This window comes from Tenrec ecaudatus, chromosome 1 (genome assembly GCF_050624435.1).
Source record: "Tenrec ecaudatus isolate mTenEca1 chromosome 1, mTenEca1.hap1, whole genome shotgun sequence".
Taxonomy (NCBI): Eukaryota; Metazoa; Chordata; class Mammalia; order Afrosoricida; family Tenrecidae; genus Tenrec; species Tenrec ecaudatus.
Window position 1 is genome coordinate 4,124,250 of NC_134530.1, and position 22,703 is coordinate 4,146,952.

Consider the following 22,703-nt stretch of genomic DNA (forward strand, 5'->3'; position numbering starts at 1 on the left):
GAGAGATTTCCCTGTTTGCATCACTTACCCCACAGCCGCCACCAGGCCCCAGGAGCCCTGCACTGCCAGCCCCCCCCCCCCCGCCCTGCCTCAGTCTCCCGGTGGCGGCAAAAGTGGGAGCTCTGGGCGGCCAGGCGAGGACCCGAGCCCCGACTTACTGTGTCGCTCTCACCGTCGGAGGCGGGCCGGGCCTGTGCGCTATAGTGGAGCGGGGAATACACCCAGCACCTCTCATCGGTGGGCTGCGGGCGGGCAGGCAGGCGGGCGGGCGGCACGTGCAAGAGCAGGTGGAAGGCAGGGGCGAGGAGGCGCAAAAGAAAGAGGAGAAGGAGGAGGAGAGAAGAGAGGAGAGCATAAAAGAGGCGGGTCCCCAAGAGGGCCGATCTCCCCAACCAACCTGCCCCCACCTAGGACGGCTCTGGGTGCAGCAGGGACAGCGAGGTGATGGCAGGGGGACACGCAGGGAGGCAGTTAGTTCAGATGAGGGGGACAGAAGAAGTAGGCAACGGGCTTGCTTTGACACCCCCTCATTTCTGCTGGACCCAGGGGCACCAGGTAGCCCCCCATGAGGCTCAGCACTCATCCTTAGGAATGGGCTGGTCCTGGGGACCCCGCCTCAGTGGTTGTGGGCTTCGACCATTTTCTAGATGCCTGGGAGCCTATGAATGTGCACTTGTGGGAAAATAGTGACAGGTCTGGAGGGGCCAGGACTTCTCCCCGCTCTTAGGGGTGGCAGACAAGGGCCAGGGCAGGTCTCATCCCGGGGCCACCACGCCCAGCCAAGGGGTGCTGAGCAGCCTGGGCCTGACTCAAGGTAAGAAGGGGACACATGCCCTGTCCCCTTCTCTTCTAGTCACCTCCCCACCACTGCCCCTTGAAGCCCAGGTGACCGCAGACCACCACACTGACCAGCCTCCCCTTGAGGTACCAGGCCAGAGCCTGGACCCACCCACGGCCAAGTGCAGGCGGTGCCATGGCGCCCAACCCACCATGGCCAGAACTAACCCAGAGCCCTCCTCGTCCACTTACCCCCACCTGGCCGAGTGGCCAGCCACATCCTCCCCTCTTCCCCGGGCTCCTGTGACCACCACCCAGCGGAGACCTGTAGGTTCCCAGCTGGCCGTTTCTCTAGCCCCTTGCTGAGTGGTCCCACCCATCACACGCTCTCTCCTTGGCCCTCTACTGGCATGTGGGGTGGCCTCTGGAGCGCCCCCTGGATGGCCTGCCCCACCCTCCCTGTTGCTGGCCGGCGGGAGCAACTGCACAGGCCCTTCTGCAGGAGGCCCTACTCTGGTCCCCAGCACCGGAGCCTCAGCGGATCGGCTGTGGAGGGTGGGCCAGCGACCCCCAGGAGTAGGTGGTGGCTGGGTGCCGTGCAGTGGGCCCCGTACCAGCCCCGAGCTCCCCTCTCTGTAGGAGCAGGTGCCCAGGCCTCTCCCCCTTGGGGCAGCTGGGCCATTTCAAACGGTCCAACCTCCCTAGAGGCCAAGTGAGGGCTTCCCTAGGAGGCCGCCAGGGCAGGGCGGCTGCCGGGAACCGCTTCTGGAGGGGCAGCCAGCCCCACACAGACCTTTCCACTCCCGGTCAGGTGGGGCCCTACTGGTGTCTGGGCCCCAGGGTGCTGGGCTGCAGCACTGGCTGTCAGCTGCCTGAGGCCGGGGGCTCCTCCTTGCCCAGGAACGAGGGAGCCACTTCTGAAGTCGCCAAACATCCCCTGGGACATTCCACAGCGGTGCTTGGGGAGCCAGCTGCCCCGAGGTCGGGTATGACCTCCTCCTGGCCCTGCTCCCTCGGCTCTGGACCGTTTTCTCTCACACCACTGGCCAAAGATGCCTCCTCTCCACCCGGACCCTCGACACGCCTGGGAGAGCACGGGGCTGGACCTGGAGCCCAGGTACCAGGTGTGCAATGAGGGGCATTCTCGACCCTCCGTCTCAGCCCTGGAGGAGCGGGTCCCTGGGCTTCACTGACCGCCAAACGTGTGTGAGCCTGGACATGGCCGCTCGGCTGTCCCTGGCCCCAGGGGGCTGGGTGGAGGGCAGGGGTGGGTATGGGCTAGAGGTCAGAGCGCAGTTGGGGTCAGAGGCAGACCCCGTGCCTGGCTCTCGCCTTGAAGCCTCCATGGGGGGGCGCACCGTGGGCACCCGACCAGGCCAGCCGCGTGACGATGTGCCCAGAGTCCCCTCAGAGACCAGGGTGGCCGGGCAGCATAGGCCCTGGCGCTCGTCCCGGGGCGGCTGCGGTCACTTACAGTGCCCGAGGAGCTCGGCGAGACGGCCCGCAGGCGGCGGTGGCGGGGCGAGTACATCCAGTACCTCCCCTCCGAGAACTGGGCGGCGCCAGGCGGGAGGAAGAACAGAGGACAGAGGGTGAGGGGCGGCAGGAGGGCGGGGCCAGCGGGGCGGGGCGGACACACGCAGCTGGACGCGCAAGCTCACACACAACCCACAAGATGACCGTGGACAGACGCACACACTCAGCCTGGGCAGGGGCTGGAAGGCAGAGACGGCCGCGGGTCCGGGTGGGGGCTGAGCACAGAGGGGCGCCGGGTCTGCGGGCCTGCGCTCCGTGCCCGGCCCTGCACCTGGAGGCGGGGAGCAGCTTGTTATTAGTGTCAAGCAGTGGGGGGCATGCGCTGGAGGCCGTCCCAGCAAGGGGTGGGGCTGGTGCAGGCGCCTTCTGGGGTGGGGGGAGCAGTGGAGGGCGGTCTGCAGCACCCAGGGAGGCGAGCTGACGGGGAGCTGCGAGGCTAGACCGGGTAGGCCACCCTGCCTTCCGGGCCCCCACTGCACCCCAGGCCTCGGAGGGCACTGTCTGCACCTGCTGGCCCTCCTCCTGCCTCGCCCTCCTGTGCCAAGTGCACCTGCCTTTCTGTAGCTGCCACGGCTAGGGACAGGCCTTGCCCAGGGCTGGCCCCAGGGCCTGGGGAGCGGCAGCCCCACTGGGCAGGTGAGATGTGGAGGAGGACAAAGAAAGAGAGGGGAGGGAGAGAGAGAGAGAGAGAGAGGGAGAGATCATGTGCCACATGTGTGCATGTAGGTCCACGTGTGCTGTGTGTACATGACCACGAGCATGTGCAAATGCATGTGAACGTGAGCCCATGTGTGTACCTGTGGGCATGTGAGTGTGTGCGGGGGTACATGTGTGTGAGCCCGAGTGTATGGGCCTGTGGCTGCCTCTGCACGTGTGGGTGAGCGTGGCACGTGTGTACACACGTGCCGTGTGAGTATGTGCCTGCAGTGAGTACACGCGTGAACATGCATGTATGTGAGCCCGTGTCTGCGTGGGCACCTGTGGGTGAGTGAGTGTGTAAACAAGCACGAGCTCGTGAGCTCAAGCGTGTGTGAGCCCCGGTGGCTGCTCCAGGGCCTGACGAAGGGAGGCGGCAGGGGACTTACAAAGTAGATGTCGGTGGCTGGTGCTTCGTCCTCATCGGAGGCCTGGCTGGCGGGCTCCGAGGCCTGGCTGGTGGTCTCCCCTTCCACGGTGGCTGTGGCGCAGGCAGAGGGTGCCTCCCCACTGAGGACAGGACAGGACTCTCAACAACTCCACCTCCCCAGACCTTCCTCTGGGTCCCCCAGTTCTCCCCGCTATGCACAGATCCAGCAGGACATTATAGGGTCTGCTTTCTTCAGAGCAGACCTCCACACAATTAGACGCTCCTGGATAGAAGCTGCGATACTCCTAAATAGTTTTCAGTCCAGGATCTCTCTCCTACAGCACCGTGGACACTGGGACTGGGCCCCTCTCTGGGGCAGGTCCATCCTGTGCAGGGTAAGGTGTTGAGCAGTATCCCTGGCTTCCACCGTCTTGATGCCAGCAGGACCACCCCCTCAGTCGCATTAACCACAAATGGTCCCAGACGCTGCCCACTGACTCCTGGAAAGCAAATTCCCCATGGATGGTTAGAACCACTGCTTTCAAATGGAAAAGAAACGACAGTGAAAATGGCTCTCTTCCCTGCAAGTGGAAAGCCGGGAAAACGGTGAACAGCTCGATGGCAAACGCTGAGGTGCAGCAAAAGCAGTACTCAGAGGCACATGTGTAGCCTTCAATGCCCTCATCACTAAAGGAAGAAATATGAAAGGACGGAAGCACTCAGCCTAAACGGGACATAAGCAAGAAAAAAATAGAACAGAATAAAAACAGAGTAGATCACGAACCAAATGACTGAAGAACTGCGTGCACGCAGCCCAGACCGCATCACCTGTCTTGAGAGCCTGTACAGTCTAAGAAAGATGACGCCGGGAACAGAGAGAAGAGAAACCCCACCATAGATGATGGCAGCGGGCTCGGGTGGGGGCACGCACCTGACCTGGGGGGCAGAGGAAGAGTCTGAAGGTGACGGCTAGTCTAGCAGCAGATCTGGACATCTTTGGGAAGCAGCCATTCCTGCCCAGTGCGCACAACCCACACCACCTGCACCTGCTCAGAGCACTGAGGATGAGCTCAGGCTGCCCGGGGAACTACAGTTCCCAGCCTGCCTTGCTGCCAAGTGTGGCTACAGGGCCTTGAGCAGCAATTTGCCCATATTCTGAGTGCACTTTTGACAACTGGTCTACCCTCCTCCCCTTTCTCTTTGGACATGGACGTGGTGGTGAGGGTGCCTGGGACCGCCAGAGATGGGTGTGACGGTGGCAGAGGAAGGAGGCAGAAGGGTATTTTCTGGGCAGCAGGGAGGACTCGGGGTAGGCGGACACTCACCCTGCGGCCACTGCTGTCTTGGGGACCACTATCTCCACACTGCACGTGGGCTCCACCTGCACCGTGACCTGCTGCAGATCCTCCTCTGCAGGCACCTCCTCCTGGGGTCTGCGGGCAGCGGGACTAGGCTCGAGGGGCCTCCCAGACCGGTGGCGAAGCCCCAAAGGAGGTGCAGCCCCCGTTTGGGTTAGCCTCCTGAGCCTGGTTCCCCCCACTCCCAGGCTCAGGGCCACCCTGCTGGGACCACGGTGGGGTGGAATGAGGTAGGGAGGGGCACGAGGAGAAGAGAGGGTGTCTCACCGGCCATCGTGTCCTGAGGACTGAGTGCGCCGCCTATGGAGAGACAGGCAGATGGAAGTAAGGGACGGGGGACTGTGCCTTGCACCCCCCGACTCCCCGCTGTGTGGGTGAGGGGAATCGCGCCCCACCACCCACCCTCAGAGTTGCGAATGGGGACGCCCCCCCCCCCACCTGTAGCGAGGCTGCTCAGATGTCTCCGAGGGCGACCGCTCCGGGATGGAGAGGGAGGTGGACGACAGGGTGGTGGCGATGGAGGCGGTAGTGGCCTCTTCGAAGGAGGGTGGCGTGCAGGGCAGCAGGTCCGGCCGGCCTGGTGGAGGGGGTGCAGCTCAGCACCCCTGGCCCGGGCCCCCTGCGCTCTATCCAACCACGCACACTTCTGCAGTGCTGGTGCCACCCCCGCCCCTCGCTGGCCTGGCAGACCCCAGGCTGCTCACCCTCGTCCTCCAGCGTGGGGTAGCTGCGGGCCCCTCGCAGGTCGTACTGCGCGTCCTCCCGCTCACTTGGGATCTGGCTGGCTGAGAAGGCGGCCGTGGGCCCCAGGGGCTTGACAGCCAGCAGGGCGCCACGCCCCTTCTTGGAAGGTGAGGACTTCAGGGCTGTGGAGGAGGGTGGGGGCAGGATGTCAGCATGGGTGATGGGTGCAAATAAAGAGACTGAGTCTCAATGGCTGGCACCGTCAACTGTCAATCACACAACCAGGGCAGCCCAGAGGGGGCCCAAGTCCACACCAGCAGGGCGCCAGCACTGAGGTCACCACTGTCCCCCACCTGATACGTCCCCACCCCTCACTCCTCATTGACAGGGCCCCATCAACTTACAGGAGTTCTTCCGGAAGACGGTGTTGCTCATGAACTTGAAGAACCGCTCGGCATAGAAGCTGGGCCGGTGCACAGAGACCGTGTCCTACAGAGAGGCAGGGAGCGTGGCCGGGGTGAGAGGGGGCGGGGACTGATGAGCAAGGACGGTGCCCTGTGTGTAGTGGGGAGAGCTGGTGAGGAGCTGGGTGCTACTAGGGGTCGAAGTGGGGGCATTCTGAGGAGCCCTGGTGGCATCGTGGGGTACATGTTGGGCTACTGACTTCAAGGTTGGCAGTTCAAACCCACTAGCCACTCCTGGGGTGAAAGATGAGGCTTTCTGCTCCCATAAGTACTGACAGCCTCGGAAACCCAGAGCTACTCCGACCCTGTCCTGTAGGGGCGCTACGAGTGGGATCCGACGAGGCCGTGCAGAGGGACCCGTAGGGCAGGATAGAACCGCCCTGTGGGTTTCTGAGACGGCCACTCTTTTTGATTCTTTTGTTTAAATCATTTTACTGGGGCTCGTACAAAGCTCAGCACACTCCATCCTTCCATCCGTCGTGTCAGGCACATTTGGACACTGGTAAACTTTTCTTTCTACTTCAGCCCTTGGTATTAGCTCCTCGTTTTTTCTCTCCCTCCTCTGCCTAATGAACCCTTGATCATGTAGAGGTTATTATTTTTTCATGTCTTACACTGACTGCTGTCTCGACTGTCACCTTTTACGGGAGTAGAAAGCCTCACCTTTTTCCTGCGGGGCTTTGAACTGCCGACGTTGAGTTGAAAGTGAGTAAAATTAGCAGCTTCGGAAACCCACAAGGGCAGTGCCACTCTTGTTCTCTAGGGGCGCTGCGAGTTGGCATGGGATTTGGGTGGTTTGAGCCCTTGCTGACTGATCCTGTAACGGTGGGCACGTGAGCACGGTGCCCCCACAAGGCAACCAGTGGGGCTCTTTAATAATCCTCCATCAGTGCTGTCACCTCAGAAGGACCAGAAACCAGGGAACCCGGAGGGGAAGTGGGGTGAGGGAGGGTACACTGTTGGGGTGGCATTAGGGACCTGTGTCCAACTGTGCCCAACTGTGCTGATGGGAAACCCGCCTGCTCTGTGGACACAGCCCTCCCCGCTCCAGTGAGAATGGGTCTGCTGCTGGGGGCGGGGCTGGCTGGGGGCAGGGCTTCGTGGGGCGGCTGGGGTGGCCCTCAGGGAGGGTAGCCAGCGTGTTCTGTCACATTCACCTTTGCAGGAACAGCTGGGGAATCGCGTGGCCCCACATCCACATCCCGGAACGTTCCCTGCTGATCTGGCCTTGCCCCTGTCTCACTGACTGCAGTGTGCCTTAGAAATCCTGCCAAACCCAGCTGGCTCCCCACTGCCTCCCTCCCCCCGCCCAGGAAGCCCTGGGTGCCCCTGCCCCAACACTGGACTCAGGCAGCGGCCCGTGTCGCAGGGTCTCGACCTGACCACTGTGGGGCAGCACCTCCTGGGGCAGAGGCCCACCGAACAGGCCCTACCACAGTGGTTCTCAACCTGTGGGTCGTGACCCCTTTGGGGGGGGGGGTCGACTGATTCCTAACAGAAGCAAAATGACAGTGATGAAGTACCAATGAAAATAATTTTGTGGTTGGGGGAGGGTCAATACAACATGAGGAGCTGTACTAAAGGGCTCGGTAGGAGAAAGGTACTCGTCTATGGGCGGGGTGCTGAGTGAGCGAGCGAGTGAATAAGTGAATGAATGAATGAAGCTCACCCCATCATGAACGAGGGCCTTCCAGGTGTGCTCCAGCTTCTTGATGAATCTGTGGGGGGGGGGGAAACACCGCAAGTCAGGCCCCACCCACAGGGCAGGAGCCCTGGGGACACTGTCTGGGACATTTGTGGGTGCCACAACTGGGGGAAGAAGATGCCGTGGAGTGGGTGCACTGGGGATGCTGCTCAACACCCCAGGGCACTGGTCCCTCTGCTCAGAGAGGGCTCTGGTCCCACACGAGGTGTGGTCAGCGGAGCCTACCCGGGAGGAGCACCTGCCGTGAGGAACTGAGGCAGCCCACTTCCTCTTCCCCCCACCCTGTCCCATCCTGGGGGAGGAAGTGAGATAAGACCAAGAACTCGGCCCCCTTCCGTGGGGACAAGCAAGGCCAAGGCCAAGGCCGCCCCTGAGCATCCTTTCTTCAGGGCTCCTCCTGCCCAGCTGGGTCTAGTTCCTTCCTCTCGGCCGCTGGGGACACGCCAGCTCCCCCAGAGGGAGGGGCCCCAGTTAAGCACTCCTCCCTGGGGTGGGTCGGGGCCTCTGCCCAGTGCGCCCCCTTCAGGGGCTCAGGGGCCACCCTGGACAGGCATTTCCCGCCGATGGCCTAACTCCAAGTCTGGAGGTCCCACCAGCAGGGCCCACGTCGACACAGATCCCAGAGGATCAGGCAACAGACAACAGCGATGAAATGGCCACCTCCCAGCAGCCTTTCTGGGCGGGAATGCAGGCCCCGGCCCGGTGGCCTGGCCTGGTTCCCCTTCCGCTAAAAACCCCCTTGATGATGAGAATGCTGTCTGCAGGAGCCGCAGGGGGAACCCCGGGCCCCACCGCCTGCCACATCTGTTGTTCTGTGGTGGCCGCGCTGTCACTGTGATGCTGGAATTTCGGGGTTGTAAGCCCTGGGTGGGTTTTAGTGGAGCAGAGCTTCCGGAATAGCACAGAGGAGGAAACGCCTGGCAACCCACTTCCCAAACATGACCCCGTGGTACATCAGAAGGGCGCACTGCCCGGCCCCGCCCCGCCCTCACCCGTCTGCAGGGGCTTCCTTCTGTTTCTCAGTGACCCTCCACCTTACCCAGCGTGAGGTCCTTTTTCAGGGTCGGGCCTCTCCTGAGAACACAGGCAAAGGAGCACCCTCGTTTCTGAGGCGCGCCCTGGCCAGGCTTCCTCCGAGGCAGATCCGAGTGCTCCTCTGGCAGTCTGTGGCACTCCGTCCATCCGTGGCACTCCCAATGTGCTTCGCCAACCCCATCGATTCTTCCACAGCCCTTCCTTACTCAGCGCCCGGCGTTCCCAGGTACAGGAAGCCGCTGGAAGCACCCTGCCTTGGGTCAGGTGCACCTGAGCCCTCGAAGCCACAGCCTTGCTCTTTGAGACGCGGGAGAGGCCTGGGCAGCGTGCTGTGGGGGCTCGCCGCTGCTGCTTCCGTGAGCGCGGACCGTGGAGCCAAGCAAGCAGGACAACGCTATTCTGTTCTCCATTTCTCACGCTGTCACCACCGGCCCAGTGGCCTTCACGCTGAGGTGGAATCCATACCGCAGGCCGAGAACCATGATCTTTATCACCAAGCGCGTCGAGTCCTTCTCCGTTTCAGCAAGATTGTGCCAACCGCACATCGAGAGATAAGAATCTTCCCCCGCTCCTAGTGCAGCCTTCTTCTGCATTTAGCCTGGCTTCTTGGGTTATTTGCTCAGCAGACAGATGGAGCAAGTACGGTCAGACGCTACCACCCTGATGCACACCTCTCCTGATCTCAAACCACGCGATACGCCCTCAGTCTGTCTGCCCAACTGCCTCCTGATCTATGTGCGGGTCTCTCCCGCAATGTCGCTGAGTTCCTAGTCTCCGCAATGCCAGCCGCAGTTGGCTATGATGCACACAGCGGAATGCCTTGACATAGCCAACAAAACCCAAGTTAACATCTTTAGGGAAGTCTCCACTCTGCATGAAGATCCATCCGATGTCGGCAATGAAATCCCCCGTTCCACGTCCTCTTCCGAATCCAGCCTCTGGCAGCTCCTTGTCAATGTCCTGCTGTCACCGGGGTTGAATTGCCTTCAGCAAAACTTTCCTTGCCCGTTAGGTAAATCAAGAATTTCCACAGTCCGTGGGGTGACCTCCCTTTGGAACGGGTACAAAGATGGATCCCCTGCAGTCATTTGGCCAAGCAGCTGTCTCCCAGATGTGCTGGCATGGATGAGGGAGTGCTTCCAGCGCATCATCAGCTCGTAAGCCAGCAGTCCCTGGACCCTGTTTTCGGTTCGGCACCACTGGTCCTTGGCCGTGTTACACCTTGAAAAAGTGGGACGCCGACTAGTGTTTGGGGGACAGTGGCTCCGTGCCTTCCTTCCATCTCCTTTCGATGCTTCCTGCACCGTCCATCGTTTGCTCACAGACTCTCAGGCCTGTGAGTTGAAGTGTCCAGCTTGAGAGAAGCTGGGCGTGTCTCCGCACAGCTCGCTCCTGTCCTCAGCCCTGTCTTCTGGAGCTGCCCTTGGACATCTCCGCTCGTGCATTTGAGGCGACTGGAAACACGATGGCCTGGGTCAGGCCCACCTGAGTCCTCACAGTGACATCTCTGTGGTCTGCTGGTCCGGTCCAGTTGCGTGGGTTTGGGTCTTCTTTACATTGAGTTGGAATCCCAACAGAAGCCTGCAGTCCCTTGACCTTCCTCAGCAAGTGCTCCAGGGTCTGACTTTCAGCCAGCAAGGCTGTGTCATCTGCATCCTGCGGCTTGTTATTAAGATTTCCTCCGGCTCTGATGCCGTACTCTTCTTCACCCGGTCCAGCTTCCGGCTCATCTACTCTCCGTGTGCAGACTGAACCACGGAAACCCCATGGACCACGACACAATGCCATCTCTTAATGGTGCTGGAAGAGAAGGCCCTGGCATGGAAGGCCCTCAGGACATGCAGTGGCCACGATCGTGGGCTTGGACAGTTCAAGCCCCGTGAAGACGGCTCAGGACAGGGCCGTGCCGTGTCCTGCTGGACACGGGATTGCCATGGCAATGAAGACAGCCACCAGCACCAGCAGGGATGGGGGCGGGGCCATTCCTTCCAGCCATTACCATGCAGGACTCTGACAGGAAGACGGTGGCCTAGTACAGCCCAGTCCAACCTCATCAGCAGGGGCTCAAGTCAGGGGCATTGCCGGGTGCTGTGCACACTCTTCCAGGGTCTTGCTGTGCCCCCAGCCCCAGCACGTGGCACACTGTGACCCCAAACCAGACCTGCCACTGCCAAGCCAACCCTGACTGACGGCCAGCAGCAGCTCCCTGGGCGGCAGAGCGTAACTGGTTCCAAACTCCATTCAGTTCCCAATGGCTGATTTTGGGGAAATCGACCACCAGGCCTTTCTTCCGAGGCACCTCTGGGCAGACTGGAACTGCAACCTTCTGCTCAGAGGCTGGTGCTTAACCTGCCGCACCACCTGGGGATGCGGTAGCCACACAACAAACACAGCGGTAGAAGAAAGGCTGGCATTCCTATCCCAGATTCTTGAGAAGGATCGCAATTTAAAGGGACGAGGAGTGAGAAATGCCAGCAGACTGTCAACCGCTCCTGGCGGTTGGACCTTCCGAGCCCTCAGACCGCTGTCCTCGGTCATCCTGACACTCAACAGCAGAAGCATTCCTGAAGCCCTCTTCCCACCAAACACGAGTGGAGACTGCCTGCTCCGAGCGGTGCGCGTAAAGAGCGAGCTTCAGGGGCTCAACCCGAGAACGGCAACTAGAAAGGTTGGATGAGCAGGTCCAAGGGCGGGACATTCATGTTCACGGGAGAGGCTGGACACCTCCACGAACCTCGTCCCATCATTAACTGCCACAGAGAGCCTGCTCTCAAAAACACTAGGGCAGAGGGGGCTTCAGGCAATCTCCAATCTGGCCTTGGGTGAGCACAGAGATGTCGACACACGAGTCAGGGATGGAGGATTCTAGGAGTAGGTTCCCTGGGGTGGGGGAGTGTTATGGTTGAATTGTGTCCCTGCAGGACTGCTGAAGCCCTAAGCCCTGGTCCCTGTCATTGCAGCTGTCAGCGGGTGTAGGAAGTGACACAGGGGTCCCCCCATCCGAGCGGAGTGGAAAAGCATCACAAAGACACGGGAGGGAGGGAGAGAGGGAGAGGGAGGCAGGTGCCCTGAGCTGCTGGAGGCCGAGACTAGGGTGAAGCACCCACAAGTCAAGGAACCCTGGGGCTGAAGCCCAAGACAGCGCCAGCACACCTTGTCCCAGACTTCCAGCCTCAGGACTGACAGGGACACATGCCTCTGTGATGATGTGCTCTGCTCCCAGCAGCCACAGGACTCTCACCCGGGGGCCGGAGCCTCCCTTTAGGGTGTAGTGACCACAGAAAGACCAGACCGGTGCCTTCTGGAAGGTGCAGGAAGGTTGAAGCTGCAGTGGGGCAGGTTCCTGGGGCGGGGCACCCACCTGTAGGACTGCAGGATGTCAATGATGCCCACGTGCAGCAGCAGCCGCTCCCCTCGGCCGTTCACGGCAGGGATCCCGCCCATCCTGGGGGAGGGGCAGAGAGGCACAGTCAGCATCTGGGAGACACTGGAGGACAGGTAGGGAGGGCCAGGTGGCACCCCCAAAGTAGCAATGTAGCTGGACCTTGGAGAGGGTGTCCTGGCCCCTAGCATCCTTGCCCTGGTAAGGGCTCCACCAGCTGCTCCGGGCCCCTCTTGAGACATAGCTGCAGGCCCTGGGGCTGCTGATGGGCTTCCACGCACACGTGTTCTGCATGCACCCATGCATGCACTTACAATGCACCCATGCAGGCGCACACACATGCAGGCTCACAGGCACGCATGCACACAGCACTTACATGCATGCCCACTCAACATGCACATGCGCACATGCAAGCACACAGCACCCACACACATGCACTCCACTGCACGCAACACACAAGGTGCACATACTGTAATTGCATGCTGCAGGCACACAACACACACCGCACTCGCATGCACTGCATGTGCACACAGATGCACTCACACAGTGCACCCATGCAGGCACACACGCCCACCATGTGCACAGCACTCACACACGTGCACTCAAAGCGCACACGTGGGCTGCATGAGCACATGGGCACTCACACAATATGCAGGTGCACACACTGCAGGCCCACGTGAATACACAGCACACACACACGATGCATGCCCACTGCACAATGCATGCAGACACTAAGCATCTGACTGTGCTCACATACACACCGGAGCATCTATACATACATGGATATACATGCCAACGCACACACTCACATATTATACACTCACATATACACTTGCATACATGTGCACAGTATGCACCACGTACTGCTGCATAGTACACTTATACTTGCACACACAACTTGCACACGTATGCGCAAACACATTTACAGATGCACATGCAATGCTCACTTGCACATACAAGAATGTACCCTCCCGCCCCCTTGCCAGGCTGCTTCCTCTGGGCGCTCTGAACACAGTTTGGAGGTTAATCACGCCACTCGCCAGCATGGCCCCACTCAGGTGACTGAGAGCCTACGGTGGCCCGGACACCCCATTTCAGTCTGGTGAGTCACACTCACTCCATGCACCGCTCACCTGTGCCCCCAGCTGTTCCCCACTGGGCCCCGAGCAGACCCTACAAGGCCCAAGATGGTCTGAGGGCTGGTGCTGTGCCCACCTTGGCCCTGGACCCAGGTCCCTGTCCCAAGCACCAGCCACCCTCCCTGAGCCCCGCCCCTCCTGGCCTGGGCCCATAGGCTCAAAGGGGGCCGGGAGCCTCACCACCAGCACCAGGGCAGGCTGATGGTGCTATGCACCCTTCTGTGAGGGGCTGTTCCTGGCCACTCTGACCCGCCTGGGTCCTTCAGCAGTGCCAGGGGAAGAGACCCTGCCTTAGTTATTTGAAAACAACCTGTGGTGGTCCCTGCTGACCCCAGCCAGCAGCAGGAAGCCCTGCTGGGCCAGATGGAATCAACCCAGCTGGGGGCCTCTAGGCTCCTGCTCCCCATTCCGTGTGGAGAGGGTGGCATCCTAGGACAGCAGAGGATCACAGAATGCAGAACCTCAGAGGTCAGTGGGAGCCCCTAACCTGGGACACCTGTGATGCCAGGGGCATGTGTGACATGACAGCTAAAGGGGAGTGATGCTGTGGTCTCCAGAACTTTCTAGATTCTTGTTTTGCTCTGCTCCACTCCTTGACTGCTGGCTTAGGGAGGAGGTCTTCGCCTAGCCCCGAGTTACACCTTGCAGAAAACACAGGGCGGCTCGCCAAGCAAGAGGGCACCAGGCACCTCGAGGGCCGGCTGCAAGGAGCCCCACCATTCGCCTCCTGAAGGGGGCCCAAGAAATGCCTGTCCATTCCAGCCACACACCTGTGCCTCCTTTCTTTCGTCACACCCACACCTGGCATGGGAGAAGGAGCCCTGGGGGCCGGCAGTTCAAACCCCCAGCAGCTGTGCAGGAGAAAGACTGGGCTGTGTAGACCAGTAAGCAGGGACAGAAGCAGCTCTACCCTGTGCTATAAGGTGGATGCGTGGGCACGCAGGCAGACAGGGGCTTCCGGGCAGCAGTGATGGGCTGGGCAAGGCCTCCGGGTGACCCTCCCCTACGGGCGGCGGGGCTGGAGCGCACAGAGGGCCAGATCCACGCTCTGCCTCCCCCGTGGCCGTGGCACCTACGTGTCGTCCGACTCGATGGCCTCGCCGCGCGTGGCCCCACCCTGGATGGACTCCATGGCCGTGGAGTAGAGCGCCTTCTGGCCGACGGGCCGCTTCTCGTCGGCGGTGCTGTGCGCGCCCTCGGCCTGGCGCTCGCGCTCCTGCTGGTCCATGTTGTGCACGCCCAGCAGCAGGCTGTAGTCCATGATCTTGAAGCTCTCCAGCACCTGCGGGCGGGGCGGGGCCGGCGGGGGCGGGGTCAGCGGGAGGACACGCCCCTCCCCGCTCCGCCCCGCCCCCGCCCCGCGCCAGCAGGAGTCCGGCGCCCTGCTCACCAGGCAGTCGCGCTGCAGCGTCTTGACCAGCGCGGTGAAGGTGTCGGCGTCGAGCATGAGGCCCTCGGGCATGTCCTGGATGAAGTCCAGGTCCTTGTAGGTGGGGATGCTCTTCTCCTTCTCCTTCTTGCTCGCCCGCCGCTTGTACGTGGAGCCCTTGAGGTCGAACTTGAGGTGCATCTTGACCACGCGCGGCAGGATGTTGTTCATGACCACCACGCGGATGTTCTTGCCGCCCGACTGCACGCAGTACAGCCCGTAGAACTTGGGCAGCAGGGTCCGCGGGTTCTGGTTGAGGTTCTGGGCACAGGGCGGGTGGAGCGCGGTGAGGGGAAGGAGCCGCCCTTTGCCCTCTGCCCTCTGCCCTCTGCCCCTGGTGCTGGGGGCGCCCCATAACCTCCCTTCACCTGCACTTAGCTCCGCTCAGGCTGCGGGCAGGGAAGCGGGCGGTCCTCGTGGTGGGCGGGGCCCGGTGTCAATCACAGGGGCCCGTCCCTTCCACGGCGCCCATCGTCCCCTCGACCCTTCCCTTCGGGGGAGTCGGGGCCACACGAAGCCACGCCTGCCTGGGCCCACACTGACCTCTGACCTGGCCCTCCCGACCCGCTGGCGTGGGACGCCGTGAGGGGCGCCCTGGCCTGCGAGGACCCCAGCGGGCTCTCCCCAGACCGCCCGGCCGCGCACCATGTAGTAGCCGGGCAGCAGCTTCTGCAGGAACTCGGCCTCCTTGTGCATCACCGTCTTGATGATGAACTCGTCGTCGCTGGTGACGTAGAAGAGGGAGCCGCTGGCGCCCGGGTTCGAGAGCTCGATCAGCGGCTCGTTGCACAGCGAGTACTGCAGGGGGGGGGGAGATGAGGGGCGCAGCGGGGGCGAGGTTACGGCGTTGCTGTGAGGAGGGGGCCGAGGAGGTGGGGGAAGGGGACGTGGGAGTGTGAAGCGTGAGGGGCTGTAGACATGGGGGTGGAGGTGAGGAAGGATGTGGAGGAGAGGGGAAGTGGAGGAGAGGTGAGGCAGGGTGTACTGGGGAGGGTGTGAAGGGGGAGGGGAGAGGAGGGGGCGGTGTATGCTGGGGAGGGAACCCGGACAGTGGAAGGGACTCTCCAGGTGGAGTGGGGCAGCCGTGGAAGCGAGCAAGGGGCCACAGCGCTGAAATGGGGCTGCCATGGGGGGAGGACAAGGCCCAGGGTGAGGGGTGACTGCAGCAGGGAGGGGTGCCCAGGGTCAGTCGGCAGCTTCTCTCCAGGCGAACAACCCCCAGGTTGGGGGCTACAAGCTCCATGTCACAGACAGAGATGCCACCCTACCCCCCACCCCAGCTCCTGCCTGGAACACCCCAGGGGACTTCCAGGGAGCAGGGCGGGCAAAGCACAGAGAGAAGGAAGGACGTAGGTCTCTGGCGAGCAGGCCCCCCACCTAGCCGGGGCATCTCATCAGCCCCTGCTTCCTCCCACCTCCTCTTCACACTGAGGTCACTGCCATCTGCCCCTGTCTTCCCATCGCCCGCCCTCCTCAGGCCACCGAGGTGCCAGGTCTCTTCTGGAATCAGCTTCAAAGGTGGGTTTAACGTGACATACCCCGCCCCTGCCGTCCCTGGGGCATTGTTAACCAGGGCATCAGAACGGGCACGAGGCCAGCACCGCAGCCCCCGCTGCTCGTCCTCCAGAGCGCACCATGCCTCAAGGGGCCCACTCAGTCTGTGCAAGGAGACCTGCTCTGGGGGTGAGACCCGACAGCCCCCAGCCGGGGCACAAGACAGCTGCCCCCGAGAGTCCCCTCGGGCGTGGCGTGACAGAGTATCGGGGTTAGGGGGCCTGGGTGGAGGTGGCAGAGGGGAGTCCATGGGCAGGAGTCCTGTGGCAGTGGGTGCCTGCCAGCCCCCAACAGGGTCAATGGCCATGCCATGACCAACGGAGCCGAGCCTGGCTGGCCCCATACCAGGTGCGTCCTCGGGAGTGGGCAGAGCGGGCAGTGCACCAGGGCCTGACTGTAGCCAGGAAGCACCACCCCAGAGGGCTGCAGCCACAGAGCCATCTGAACAAGTCTCTGGGGCCGGCCACATTCTCAGGCCAGCACCAGCCACACCTCTCTGCCTGGTCCCTGCGGCTGGAGCCTGGGAGGGCAGTGCTGACAGCAGGCATGTGTGGCACATGCCTGTGACATGCGAGCCTGTGGGGAGCGAGGAAACCACTTCACAGAGGAACACAGATGCCCATGGCTGGCTCCTCCTCGGCCCTGGGCACCTGCAGAGAAACCGGGGCCCTTGGTTTCTCTAGGGCCACCAGGCAGAACACCCCACACCCCAGAGAAAACACGCAAGAACCTTCTACTCCACGTCTGAGCAGAGAAAGTTCCGGAACCGAGCGGCTGCCTGCAACTACCTTGGGAGAGCAGGCAGGGTTAGCAGCAGCAGACTTGGGGCCTGGTGAGACCCCTGCAGGGAGACTCTGGGTAGGTTGTGGGACCAAGGTGTACCGGGGTATGGGTGGGCTGGCCAGGTCCAAGCCCAGGGTTCCTAGGCCTCCCACCTGGTGCCTAGCCTGTGGCCGGGGGGCCAGGGGTGGGGGGTGCAGGCCTGAGCAGCATGTGACCCAGTGGTCACATGAGGGGGAAGCAGGACGCCTGCCCATGGCTCACCCACACGACTTGTAGGCCCTCCCAGAGGCACCTCGATCTGAGTCTGAGAAGCGAGCCCGGCAGGCCCACAGAACACAGCTCTATGCTGACTGACCCCATGAGGTCAGCTCCAGGACACATGGTTTGGGGACAGGGGCAGCGCAGGGCTGGACTCGCCACCTCCCACGTGAGAGACCAGCTTTGCTTCCCAGTGACCCCTGGCCACCAGCTGTCATTCTGCAGAGGCTGCTGGGTGGCTGAGACAGCATCCAGACCCAGGAAGCAAGGCCTGGTGACCGCCTTCCATAGACCAGCCAATGAGAACGGTCATGGCGATGGCAGGGGGCCGGGCGGCATTCTGCTTTGTTGGAGGCAGGGTCACTCGCCCAGACCCCTGCCCAAAGGACGCCTGAGCTGCTGTCCCGCAGTTCACCCAGGGGCGTGACACACCTCGCAGGCTGTGCCCAGAACACTGTCACGTACAGGTCACGGGGAGACGGAGTGCCGCCAAGGGACAGTGTACAGATGCTGGTCCTTTCTGGAAGATCGCAGCCTAGCTCTCCCGCCAAACCCCCTCCCCACCCTGAACCCCAATTTCACGGCCATCCCACTGATAGTGACCCTACAGGACAGCATGAAAGTACCCCTGTGACTCAGGAGTAGAAAGCTTTGTTTTTCTCCCGAGGACCAACTGGTGATTTCCTACTGCTGACCTTGGGGATCGGGGCTCTCCCAGAGATGGAAACAGAGCCAAGATAGGCTCACAAGCACAGCGGAGTGAGTCACCCCCAGTGGGCATCAGCAGGACAAGCCCAAGGGCAGGGCTAACCCCAGTCCCTAGGAATGCGGCCTTTTCAGAGACGGCATCTGTGGGCAGAGCATCAGTCGGGGAGGTGAGGTCACCCTGGGGTTCAGGATGGGTCCTGAGTCATTGAGTGGTTCCCCCATTAGAGAGAGGAGGCACTCGGACCCTGGAGCAGGGAGGTGACCGGCCTTGCTATGTGGCTCTTCCCCCACCCACTGAATGGGTGGGATTCTATGCATAGGGCACGTGCCACATTCGCTGTGGTCATGCCCTGGGCTGCTACCCACAAGGCCCGCAGCCTGGAACCAGCAGCAGCTCTGAGAGAGACAGGCTTCTCACTTCCCTGAAAATTTCCCTGTCTTGTGGAGTCGCTGTGGGTCGGCCTGGCCTCAATGGCAGTGAGTGGGGTTATGATGGTGGGGGGGGGGTGTTCGTGGTGAGCTAATATGAGAACTGTATTATGTGGATTATATGTAAATAAAACCATTACTTTAAATTTTTTATAAAAAGGAAAAAAAATTTAAAGGAGACAGAGGCCAACATCGCGGTGACCATGGAGGCAGGAACCCCTAATGACAGGCTGCTGCTGCTGCAGTGAGTGCCCGGGCCACCAAAGGCCAGGAGGAACCAGGGGGAGGGGGGGTCCCCTGGTGTCCTGGGTGGGAGCGTGGCCTTGCTGCCACCCTTAGCTGGGGCTGCCGGCCTCGGGGACTGGGAGCTGTTGAAGGCACCCTGCTGCCACCACAGGGCCATGGGTGATGACAGCCCCAGGACTGCAGGGGCGGGGTGGACAGCTCCAGGGCACATGACATTCCATGCCCCCTCTTTAACGAGATGGACTCAGACTCAACAGCAGGGCCGGGCGCTCACTCAGAACCGGGCGCCAACTCAGAACCGACTCGATAGCATCTACCTGCCCCTGCCACCTGCCCCTTGGAAGCACTGGGCTGGCGAGAGGCTGCAAGCAGGGCCACCCCTGAGGGACAGCTGTCAGCCAAGCTTCCAGACAGTGGCAGTCAAATAACCTCCTAGCCTGTCAACCAGGTCTCAACATGAGGACCTCACATTGGGGCACAACGGAGGTAAATAGCTCGCTGGAGGCCCAAACCCACTCTCCTTCCCTTTTCCTGCTGTGAGACACCCAGAGCTGGAGGAGGCACGTGGAGACCTGCGCCAGCGCTGAGATGCTTCCACCGCCACTGGATCCACAAGACTTTCCAGCCACTGGCCTGTGATCCGCCTGCATTTGGCTTCACTGCATGTGCTGCGCGAGTGTAAAGAGGGACGTATGGGCTCTTATGGGACATATGAACTAATACTGGACTATATGGACTTGATCTGAACCGGGCTGGGATGTTTTCTCAATCTCGGGGGGGGGGGGGCGCGGGCCTGGGCGGCCATGTGAGGAACCACCACGAGTGGGAGCCCACGGGGCAGCCATGAGCAGCGACACCACACACCCGTCTCACAGCAAGCACGAGGCCTGCCGGGTCCCGTGGCTGCTCAGAGTCCTGGGCAAGTGGCGGCCTAGGTTTCCATCTTTCCCACTTGAGAAAGTCAACCTCACCGAGCTGGTGGGAGCGATTCTAACCAAGGGGTGCAGGGCAGGGGTGACGGGGCGGGTGTGGCCAGCCAGCAGCCCCTCTTCCTGTGCGTCCTGATGACAAGCATCTACAGGGGCAGGAGGTGAGAAAGGCGGGCACTACATCCTGCCAGCGGGCACGACTGGAAGCAAAGGGGTCCCCAGTGGCGCCTCAGCCCATGAACACCCAGACTGCGGCTGTGAGAGGCTCAAAACGCAGGGCCCAGCCACGTGGAAGGTGAAGGCCTGGCCCCAGAAGCTGGGAGGTGCTGTGTGGTAGCTCGGGGACCCTCCCCATAGGCCCGAAAACCAAGGTGGGGGCTACGGGGCCCACCAGGGAGCAGCAGTTACGAGGCAGAAAGCCTCCTGAGAGTGGTAAGGCCAGGGGCGTGGCTCGGAGGGCTGAGAGGCCTGGCCCTGCCCGGGGTGCGCGGGACAACACTGCGAGGCTGGGCCAGCAGTGCTGTGTGCGGAGAATGTCCTGAGCACCAGGGGCTGCCGGGAGAACCGTGACTCGGTCTCAGCAGGAGCAGAACCAGAACCAGAATGTTCCTTAGAAGCCAGGATGGCAAGGCCCGGCCTCACACCCTGTGGGCACGTCACCAGGAGGAGCCAACCCTGTGCGGCCAAGTGGTGGGTCAGCGCAAAGGAAGGGAGGAGGCACCTGCAGGGATGGCCAGAGACAGCACCCACCTGGTGACGACCGTCAGCCTGTTCAGAAGCCCTGCTCGCATAGTGGTTAAGTGTTGGGCTGTTAACTACAAGGTCGGCAGTTCAAAACCAGCAGCTGCTCCAAGAGAGACAGACGGAGCTTTCTACTCCCACAAAGAGGGACGGTCTCTGTCCCGTAGGGTTCCCTGTGGGTTGGGGTGGGCTCCGAGGCAGGAGCTTGGCCCCCACATTTGAAGCTGTGAGGCTTCCGCTAGCGGAGACACCTACCAGGTAGTCGTCCGGCCGGATCCCGAAGAGTTCCCGGAAGTAGCGGAAGGCGACGGGTGCGTAAGTCTTGAACCTGAAGTCCTGGAAGTGGTGGGCGGGGGTGAGATTGCTGCCTTCACTACAGAGGAGAGAAAAACCCCAAGGGTGGGGGGTGCGTGAGGGGCCACAGCCGTCCAGCACCTCCCCCCGACCGCCGCCCAGCCCACAGCCTCCTCCAGAGGGCCCCGCGAAGGCCCCACGTTCCCTCTTCCTTTAGCAGGACTCCGGAGCCTGCGGACCCGCCAGGGCCAAGTGCCAGGAGCAGCTCTATCAGCTGTGGGGCTGGGCGGGAGTCCCGTCCCCGGGGGACAGGGCGAAGGAGGAGGGGTGCACAGCCCCCAAGTGTCACCAGTGCCAGTGTCACAGCGGTGTCCCTGTGGACACACTCACACTGGTGTGTGCTCTGCCGTGGACGCATTCAGCCACCACCACCACAACTGACTGACTGACTTCTAGAAAGGCAGACCTACTTCAGCACAGGGTAACTGCTTTGACTCTGGGGGGAGGGAGCGTCAGAGCTGAGTGTGATGACGGGTGAACAACTTGTTGTTAAAGTGATGGGACTTTAACTTGTTGTTAAAGTGATGAACAACTTGTTGTTAAAGTGTGTTAAAGTGATGGGACACTCCTCTGAAGTGTGTGCCGTGTGAATGTTACGTCAAGAACACTACTGTGCCGGTTACACAGCTTTGTGCCAGCTTGGCAAGTGGGAGGAAGGGGCGAGCCTAGCCTGTCCAGTCAGGTCACACCCTGAAGGTGTCTTTGTGGGCGTGGCCTGGTCGTGAGGATTCTGGGACCTCTTCCTCCTTCTTCCTCCCCGGAGGTGGGACACACTCAGGAGCCACGTGCAGATGCTTCCACCGTCACTGGACCCACAGGACTTCCCACTCACAGCCTGTGGTCCTCCTGCATTCGGCAGCATTGCACGTGCTGCGTGCGTCTGAGAGGAATTTATGGACTCGGATCGGACAGGAGGGCTAATATCGGACTGATGGACTTGATCTGGGCTGGGACGTTTTATTGATGCATCATTATTCCTTGATATAAAGTTCTCTCTTACACATATCTGAGTATCTATGAATTTGTTTCTCTAGTCAACCCGGACTAACACAGCTACTCAAATAAAAGAAACCAAGCTTGACCGAGGGCCCCATGGATGGATGAAGGAGGAGGTCATTTTAATGGTGGTGGAGCAATGCAGAGGGACTACACTAGTGGCTGGACAGCATTTAGGGTACAATCTTATAGAGGTTGTTCACTGGGGAAACGTTTGATCGCGTATATTTCTGCCACTACTGGAACCAATCTTACATGGATCGCATGGAATACAAGGAGAAAATGCGCTAAGATGGACTGGTAACGATTGTACAGCTCTTCTCGATCTGATCAAACAGTTGAATTGCATGATATGTCAATGACATGCCAGTGACACTGTTAAATACTTTGACTCCTTATTTCTATGTTTGTGCCACACACAAGCATACTCCATCAAGGTCGACTCACGGCAACCCTACACGGCAGGCTACAACTGCCCGTGTGGGTTTCCAAGATGGTCACTTTGTGGGGGTAGAAAGTCCTTTTTCTCCTGCACAGCGGCTGGTGGTTTAGAACTGCCTACCCTGCGGTTAGCAGCCCAACTCGTAACCACTCTGCCACCAGGGCTCCTTCATACTCTGAAGCAATGGTGCACTAAAAACAACCCAGCAGACCCTGCCTCTCTCCATCAGGCACGGTCAGCAGTGCACCGGCCAGTGGCATGGGATCGGGGCAGAGCCCCCGTGTGCAGGCACCTGGCTAAAGGGAAGGGGCGTGTGCTGCTGGGATGCAGGAGCCTGAGCAGCCACCTGGAACACTGGTCAGAGCAGGGCGTGTGGGTGCCTTGTGGGAACCATGGTCACACTGGGTCTCTGTCCTGGCCAGCCCTGGGCCTGATGTCAATGCCCAGGACACCCTAAGAGGAGTCAGCTGGGCGGGGCGGGCAGGGGCAGCACCTGGGGAAGAAGATGCTCTCCACCACGTAAAAGTCCTGCATGAGCACGTCGCGCTCTGGCTTCGAGCTCAGGTTGCCCACCGTGTAGCCGATGCCCAGCTGGATGGCCCCCTTCAGGGTGGACGAGGTGGTCTGTGGGGAGAGCCAGCAGATTCAGGTCCTATCTGAGAGGCTCTCCCAGAGCAGGGCAAGGAGT

General features: G+C 61.3%; 1 protein-coding gene across 2 annotated transcripts in view; it reads right to left on the minus strand.

The window, feature by feature from the left end:
• Positions 1 to 22,703, minus strand: part of PIP5K1C (phosphatidylinositol-4-phosphate 5-kinase type 1 gamma) — a 50,651-nt gene that overhangs the window by 2,361 nt on the left and 25,587 nt on the right. Inside the window, exons 4-17 of one of the 2 annotated variants that reach the window (XM_075545057.1) lie at positions 22,509 to 22,639; positions 20,479 to 20,596; positions 15,221 to 15,373; positions 14,537 to 14,836; positions 14,223 to 14,428; positions 11,987 to 12,070; positions 7,555 to 7,603; positions 5,826 to 5,910; positions 5,442 to 5,603; positions 5,176 to 5,314; positions 5,005 to 5,037; positions 4,705 to 4,812; positions 3,399 to 3,519; positions 159 to 242 (exon numbers count right to left, since the gene is read on the minus strand). In XM_075545057.1, the coding sequence (XP_075401172.1) occupies positions 159 to 242; positions 3,399 to 3,519; positions 4,705 to 4,812; positions 5,005 to 5,037; positions 5,176 to 5,314; positions 5,442 to 5,603; positions 5,826 to 5,910; positions 7,555 to 7,603; positions 11,987 to 12,070; positions 14,223 to 14,428; positions 14,537 to 14,836; positions 15,221 to 15,373; positions 20,479 to 20,596; positions 22,509 to 22,639 (1,773 nt within the window). The remainder of the gene's footprint in view (positions 1 to 158; positions 243 to 3,398; positions 3,520 to 4,704; positions 4,813 to 5,004; positions 5,038 to 5,175; positions 5,315 to 5,441; positions 5,604 to 5,825; positions 5,911 to 7,554; positions 7,604 to 11,986; positions 12,071 to 14,222; positions 14,429 to 14,536; positions 14,837 to 15,220; positions 15,374 to 20,478; positions 20,597 to 22,508; positions 22,640 to 22,703) is intronic. The other variant, XM_075545058.1, reaches the window with a different exon arrangement.